This window comes from Sinocyclocheilus anshuiensis, unplaced genomic scaffold (assembly GCF_001515605.1).
Source record: "Sinocyclocheilus anshuiensis isolate Anshui unplaced genomic scaffold, SAMN03320099.WGS_v1.1 scaffold322, whole genome shotgun sequence".
Lineage (NCBI taxonomy): Eukaryota > Metazoa > Chordata > Actinopteri > Cypriniformes > Cyprinidae > Sinocyclocheilus > Sinocyclocheilus anshuiensis.
Window position 1 is genome coordinate 968,251 of NW_015542366.1, and position 8,433 is coordinate 976,683.

General features: G+C 37.8%; 1 protein-coding gene across 1 annotated transcript in view; it reads right to left on the reverse strand.

The window, feature by feature from the left end:
- The window catches only part of LOC107692139 (rho guanine nucleotide exchange factor 7-like), a 22,779-nt gene extending 14,819 nt beyond the window's left edge, over positions 1–7,960 (reverse strand). Inside the window, exons 1-2 of the mRNA XM_016491066.1 lie at positions 7,564–7,960; positions 6,112–6,192 (exon numbers count right to left, since the gene is read on the reverse strand). Of these exons, the coding sequence (XP_016346552.1) occupies positions 6,112–6,192; positions 7,564–7,728 (246 nt within the window). The 5' untranslated portion in view covers positions 7,729–7,960. The remainder of the gene's footprint in view (positions 1–6,111; positions 6,193–7,563) is intronic.
- Positions 7,961–8,433: the final 473 nt, after the last annotated feature.

An 8,433-nucleotide genomic window follows, 5' to 3' on the forward strand; every position in this document is an offset into this window, starting at 1 on the left:
GGAAAGCCAAACAAAGTAGTTTCGCTTTCACAACGAAACACAGCGTCACACACGGCGGGCTTGAGTGAGCAGGGGCCGGCGGGCTTGAGTGAGGAACGGCCGGTGGATTTGACGAAGCAGCGGCTGGCGGGCTTGCGGCAACCACGTGACGACCCCGGGCTGGACTCCGCTTCGTCCCCGGGACTCCAAAGAGAAAGGAAAAACTGAAATCGCATCATATGACCCCTTTAATTAATGCTTTTATTCAGCAATGATGAAACTAATTAAAAGTAACAGTAAAAACTTTCAGTTTTTAAAAAAACAGTAAAAAAAATTCATCAAAGAATCCAGAAAAAATGTATCATGATTTCCACAAAAATATTAAGTAGCATGACTGTTTTCAACATTGATAATAATAAGAAATATTTCTTGTGATTCAAATCAGCATATTTATGCATTTGAAATGAAATGCATCAAGGGATCAGAATACGATGAGTGATGCTGGCCCAAGCATTACAAATGGTAAAAAGCTTCAAGTCTATATATTAAACTTGGATGGACAGTTTTAGCAGAGATGGATTGTAACTCAAGTCATGTAATGCTAAATATGCAAATCTAAAGGCCATTTGCAAAACAGCAGAACAGTAACAGTATGCACATATTCTGCAGAATAAGCAACATTACAGAAACTGTCACTAGGGTTAAGCTGACCTCTTTGACAGACCAAAGTTCCAGTCACAGAAACCTACAAACATTTATGAGGATCACAGATTCTCTATAAAAGGAGCTTCACTGAGGGAATATAAGAATGTAGTTTTGCTAAGCTAGGGCAGTGTTGTGTGCGTGTGGATTTCTGGCTCTCAGACTACCTGCTGCTCTCTGGGCCATCTGGACACATAAGCTCATCCCAAGTAAACCCAAACTGGCCTGATTTGACACCAGCTTGATTTGAACTCTTCAAACAATACAGGCAATAAGATGGAGAAGTAAAGTGGTCCTGGACACCAAACACCACATTTTTCCTGGTGGATCAGCTCATTTGCATTTTTCTATGATGATTATAATTTAGGAAACTATACCTTTTGGGGAAGTCAACTATGAATGGTTTACTTGTTGGCCACGTACACACTTTAAAGTTTCAGGAGTGACAACCATATTTAAATACAGTAGTGAATCCCCTAAATTACAGTTTTGTGTGTGTTCAGAACTGAACTCACAAGCGACCAAAGACTTATGTTTGGCGATTTTAACAAAACCACTGTTGGCAGAGCCATCGTGTTTTGTTTAAGTTTGGAAGGTTGCTTTGCAGATCGCGCTGTTGAAGTGTTGCCATGTCCACTTATTATAAGCAATGCTTATTAGGTGTCTTTGGGTTTGTTGTTTGGGCCCAGGTCATAAAGCGATCTAGTTTATGGAGATAATAAAGTAGGCAGGTGGCGATATTTTGGTATGTGGCTTATTTCCAAGATAACACGTTTGGATTTTATTGGAGTTTATTATTGGCTTGTTCTCATTTGCAGTTTTTTTATGTCAAGGTCTGGCAACACTGAGTCAAGACGTACCTCCTTTCCTGTGATTTCTTGCACCACAACACTGACACGTTTAAATACGTCATTAACAACTAGTTGTTCAGTTTGGTTCCGTACACACCATGTAGAATTTCTGCAAATGGGGTGGCCACTACTTTAATTTTTTGGGAGTCAATTCGATTGTAGTGGTTGTCACTCCCGTAAAATACTAAACTGAGTGTCAGAACAGGATTAAGCACTAAAAGGTGAACTGACAACTGAATTTAGCTGCAGTGTTTACGTGGCTATTGTTTTCTATACACAGTTAGGAAGCAGGCTATTTTATCAATTAAAAAAAAAAAAGTCATTTTTTTGGAAGTGTTTGCCATTTTCCCATTTCACTGCCATAATATGAAGTCTTTTCAAGTGAAACACTTGATTTTATGAGGTATTACCATGTATTAAGGAAGTAAATTGGGTTCATTTAGATTTCATGTTGTCTTAAAAAAATCACCTGTAACTTTGATTACAACTATTTTTTCCTCTTACATATTGGTCAGAGAGATTGTTTAATTTTAGAAATAAAATACACTTACATTACTGTTCAAAATCTGGGGTAGGTAAGATTTTTCCTTTCCTTTAGTTATTTACTAGCCCTATAATGCTATAATGATTTCTATTTCAAATAAATGCTGTTCTTTCTGAAATTTCTATCCTTCCAAAAAAATAAATACATAAATAAATAGAAATAAATAAATATATAAAAAATCCTGAAAAAAATGTCACGGTTTCCACAAAAATATTAAAATCAGCATATTAAAATGATTTCTAAAGAATCTTGTGACACTGAAGACTGGAGTAATGGGATCACATAAATGCAGCCGTATAAGAGACCATTAAAGGGTTAGTTCACCCAAAAATGAAAATTCTGTCATTAATTACTCACCCTCGTGTTGTTCCAAACCCGTAAGACCTTCGTTCATCTTCGGAACACAATTTAAGATATTTTTGATGAAATCTGAGGGCTCTTTGACCCTGAATACTAAAAAAAAAAGTACTCTCTGAATAGTACTCTCACACGCTCGCGTCATGATACTGTCGTGAACGCGCATCCACAAGTGATGCAGTAGAGACGAAAATGTGGAATAAAGTTGTTATTTTTGTTTTCTTTGCACAAAAAAGTATTCTCGTAGCTTCGTAACTTTACAGTTGAACCACTGATGTCACACGGACTACTTTGTCGATCATCTTGGTACTTTTCTGGACCTTGAACGTGGTAGTTACCTTGCTGTCTATGGGAGGGTCAGAGAGCCCTCAGATTTCATCAAAAATATCTTAAATTGTGTTCCGAAGATGAACGAAGGTCTTACGGGTTTGGAACAACACGAGTATGAGTAATTAATGACAGAATTTTAATTTTTGGGTGAACTAACCCTTTAAAGCCATTAAAAATCTTGTCGACCCCCAGACTTTTGATCAGTACTGTGCATCAATAAACTGGTTGCAGTCATTACTGAATTAAACATTTTTAACCCATGGCAATGTAGCAATCTAAAAACAGTCAACAATGATTTTACAAGAGGATGAACTTAACAGGAACTGACAAAAGAAACTTTCTCCTATCAGTGAATTAAGATGTTAAATAAACTATGTTTATTTTCTCCGATGAATCTCTCAAAAAAGAGACACAAAGACATTTCATTAATATTCAGTACTTGATACAGGCCTAAAGTGCAATCCCCAAGACTCAAACACAATCAACAATCATCACACACATCGAAGTCTACATTACATCATCTGCCATCACTGTAGTGGAATTAAATTCCCTCCTGCTCTTTCTCTTTAAACCAGTCATCCAAACATGCCATTTGAAAAAGCAGTTTTAGTGTGGACTGGAGTGCCTCTCTTAATTCTGGTCTGTGCCAGACCCCACAGCACCATTAATGAGCTGGCAGCTCTGCCCATTCAAACACACAACTCCATTCACCACAATAGAGGGCTTGTCTGAACCTCTCACAGCTGGCCAGAAGAACCGAAGACTCTTGAAACTCCTGAAACTCACAAACACACAGAACCGTAACCGTCCTACACAACAGAACTCATATAGAGCAACAAATGCCTCACAGAGCAACATACGCACACAGCACCCCTGTGGGCAGAAAGATCTCAGTTACACCATCACGCTGGCAAACGTTAACAAGCACAGAAGTGTTTGTGAAGAAAAATCACTGTCAGATTTCCTGAAAACACTCAAAAGTGACAAAAAAATGTGGCATTCAAAAAGTAAAAACAGCTTTTACTGACAGAACAGCAGTTGTTGAGAAAATCGTCACTTTCAAAATAACATGGTGCTATCACATTAGATCTGAATGGAATTCATTACATAGCCAGTGCTAGACTTTAGAGATTGCAGTAAATCAAAGGTCGTGTGACAATTCATTGCACTATAATGTGAATAATTTATGGCTGCATACTGTGCGCTCACAGCTGGCTAGAAGAACCGAAGACACTGGCACTTCTGAAACACAGTTACACACACACAGAAGTAGAACCACAACGGTCCTACACAACAGCACACTCATACAGAGCAACAAATGCCACACAGAGCAACATGCGCACCCAGCACCCCTGTGGGCAGAAAGATTGCAGTTACGCGATCACGCTGCCAAGCATTAACAAGCACAGAAGTGTTTGTGAAGAAAAATCACTGTCAGATTTCCTGAAAACACTCAAAAGTGACAAAAAAATGTGGCATTCAAAAAGTAAAAACAGCTTTTACTGACAGAACAGCAGTTGTTGAGAAAATCGTCACTTTCAAAATAACATGGTGCTATCACATTAGATCTGAATGGAATTCATTACATAGCCAGTGCTAGACTTTAGAGATTGCAGTAAATCAAAGGTCGTGTGACAATTCATTGCACTATAATGTGAATAATTTATGGCTGCATACTGTGCTGTCTATTCTTGCATGCTTTTACCAAGAAACAACATGCAATTGCCTGTACAGACATACTATAGATATCTGCAGGAAAAATGGGCAGAGCTAGATCTGAACACAAAAACTAGCCATAAAAACAGGTTTAACAATAGCATTGGCTCTGCCTCCAGTAAAAACACTGTGTGGGTGAAGGATCTGATTCAGTCTCATACCAACACCTTGAGGTGTTGGACTTGAGTGGAGACTGAGCTGCCAGAACACCATGTTTACAAACAAATGAACTGTTAATAGCATATCAACAGTGTAAAAAAAACTGTTACAATGCACTGCAATTTTCAGCAAAGAACTTCTCTTGATAAACAAGTTTGGACAACTCTGAATAAATTTTACCTGGCATTGAGCACTGTCAGGTGCAACGCCCAATCGGCAACACCCTGTAAATTACTGAAGTTAAAGTGTTTATTATGAAACGTTACACTAAATATTGGACATTTATGCTTGTAATTCAGCAGTCCAGTTTCACCAGATCATGATCATGTTGCCATGTAAACTACACATATAATTGAACAGCTCTATTTAAAAGTTGGATATACAAGTAAATCCAGCTTTATCCACACACACATTCAGTATTCTCACATAAACGACTAGTATATACTAAATAGTAAAACTAAACTGCTAGATTGTTGCAAAATGTAAACTGTTACCACTCAGCTCTAATCTGCTAAATGAAACTATAAGACATGAAGATTGTAAGATACTATAAACATCATGTTTTTCTGTAAAGCTACTTCGAAACAAGGTGTATTGTGAAAAAGCGGTATAAAAATAACATTGACTTGACTTACGTGAACATCAGCTACAGTTTAAAGCCCACATTCTGCTTTATTCTGGAAAACACTTTTAGATTCTTTGCAGCTGTTGGGATATATTGGAATAATATTCTGAATAAACCCAAATTTATCCATTGTTTTCCTGAAATACTTGCTCTTGGCATTTATTATTTCACATTTTTGTGTAATTTTGGACAGTCACATGTAGACTTGTGCTGGTATTCGGTAATGCGATATACCACGGTAATTAATATGCACGATATTGTTATCGTGGGCTCTTCTAAATACCGTGAATAATTATATATTACAAGTTATTCAGAATTTTGAATGCATTTTAAGAATACTTTTCCCATCAACTGGTCAAAATGCATAATCGCAACATGACAATTTGATACCGGCATATCCCTATATGTCAGTTAGTTCTCATTCACCTCCTTAGTGATTAATTGCAAAATACAGGCCACGGGGCCCTTATAAATAGTTTATTGATTGTGATATCATGTCTTTCAATGTTTTTATAATCAATTCTGTCTTCCACAGCTTGACTTTTCACTGTCTGTAAACACAAAGTAGAGCAAGCTACCTGGACATCTACAAATGACACATTAAAGCAATGGTGCATTATTCATCTAAGAAATTGTCATGGCAACAAACAAGCCAAGATGCCATTGTTACCGACGTAATAATAACACTAAAACCAAAACACACAGGATTAGTCTGTTCCCAACTCCAGCTGAGACTCAGTCTGGCGACCTGATTTGCCTTCAAACCACACAAACAAGCCACTGAATCAGTGCTCAGAAATATAAACGAGCACGCAAAGGAAATTAACGACTAAAACAGAAGCACTCACCTCTATGTGATATAATGCACAGCCTTTCACAAACTCTCTGATATTACTCAAACACTCGTCTTTCCGCGGGTCCAGATAGATCTGAAAATAAAGCGAACAGATAAATCCTCTTCCAAGCAGGTTTTTCAAAGAATAAACAAAAACTTATGCGAATATGGCATTTGTTTATATCACGGCTCATCGCCCCGTTCCTGCAAAAATCCACTTATTCTTCATAGGGAAGTTGGCGGAGGAATAGCGGAAATGACGTGCGCTAATAGCTTGCGGCATGCTGGCACAAGCAAACACTACCTGAGCAGTCCTGTCAGAGCGAAGTCTAACATCTCCGTGAAATGCTGTAACTATGCGACACATTGTTTTTACTATGTACTATATACTATGTTGTATTACTTATAAATTAGAATACTTTCGACTACGCTGTATGTCGAGACTATGGTTGATATAATCCACAAAATGTTTATGAATTATTAATTAAACATCCACATTATCATTTATATCAAAGCGTATGTGGATATAATAAAGTATAACATAAAAATGATACTAAACTCCATACAGTTACAAATAAACATCCTGCAAAAGAACAAAGGATGCTTAGCGAGAATTTAATATTGTTTTGAAATGTGCTCAAATTCAATAACTCCGCTCCATTAGCAGATTTCTATTTAAAATCAAAATGGTCTAATTATAAAAAAGTACTGTTCCACAAGCCACATATTTCTAGTGATGAGAAGTTAAATTAAAAAAAAACAACAACAACGGGCCATGACATCCCGATGAGGAATACTTTCCTATTAAGTTTGGTTATTCCCTGTGATTTCAAGTGTCTCAATTCAATTTGTGCAGCCACGGCTCATGAAAGTGGCATTTAAGCAGAATTTGTAGTATTTATTATCTATTCATTCATCCGTTTTTTTTGGCTCATTAACTCGGACACGTCCGAATGATACGGTTCGGTTCAAAGAGTCAGATTCGCGAAAGAATCATTCAGACAGGTGCTCAACTGATTCACTAAAAAGATCCAACTCAAAAACAATTCGTTCACTAACCGGACATCGTCGTTTCCTCTCTCTATTTACCAGTCAATGGCGGTCGACTTATATAGACAAATCCCAAGATTAATATCCGTTTATGTATTTGTTGTTGATCAATTGCGTTTTTCATTACGATTATTATTCAAATACAACTCTTTCCCCATCACTGCAAATTATACAAAATTTCCTCTACATACATTCTACTTAATCCCCTTTTACTCACAGTTCAAGAAATTAAATTATAAACTAAAATTTAAAGAAAACGGTATGCTAGTGTGCTGGTTAATCGTAGCGCGTGCAGTGAACGAACACAAAAGGCGCGCGCGGAGACCGACGCTCCGACGCACAAAAACATCAGTGCTTTTGTGTAATTGATTTACTCTGTTATGGAACTGCATGAGCTTCATGCCAAACGGCTTACCGTGTGAACCGAACCGGGTCGCAGTCGTTCCAGCAGTTTACACAAAACCACTCCATCTCTGAGAGATGCCTGTAAAAAGCCTTCAGGGTCCGACAGTGTCTTTTTGGGTGATTCCAGGACACCCAGCGTTATTAACCATGTGATGGTCTGTTCAGCCGAATTCATGACTTCGTATGCGTCTAAAGCTCAAAAGCGATAATCCATAAGCAAACGAATATATGGCCGAATGAAATGACAGATATCCTGTGTGTAGTCCGCAGCAGCAGGGTATTTGGAGCGAGGGCTCTGATCCCTCCTTTTCCCTGGATGTTAGGGATGACGATTTGTTGAGGGTTATCGGGCAGGTCCGGCTTCTCTCCTCTTCTTTCATCTGGCAGGATGTCAGCCTGTGTTAAACCAAAATCAACAATCTGCAATTGTTTTCCGCCACACGACACCCAATTCATGCTGCTTGGGCTCACTGAATATTTTAAAGACTTCAGAAACAAACGCATTGACATTCTAGGCATTTAGCAGCACTAGACTGGATATGAAAGTCAACATTTGGTCGTATGTTAGTGAATCTACTATATTTAACACCACACGTCCATAGGTAGAGTAAAACACAAACTATTTTGAAAAAATCTTGAGCAAAAGTCAACTTGTATGATCTACAGACCACACGCCAAATACTATTCTATTGAAATCCATATGTACCTGTAGCGCCCCCTGCTGGATTTATATTCAGATAACACGACAGCTCCTAAAAACCTCATAGATGAATTAAAAAGTAAATTAAACTCTACTCCTTAACCGGGAGCCACCATAGATAAATAAATAATAAACAAACAAATAAACGTCCTTTTCCCTTTTTTTTTTTGGTAGGACAAG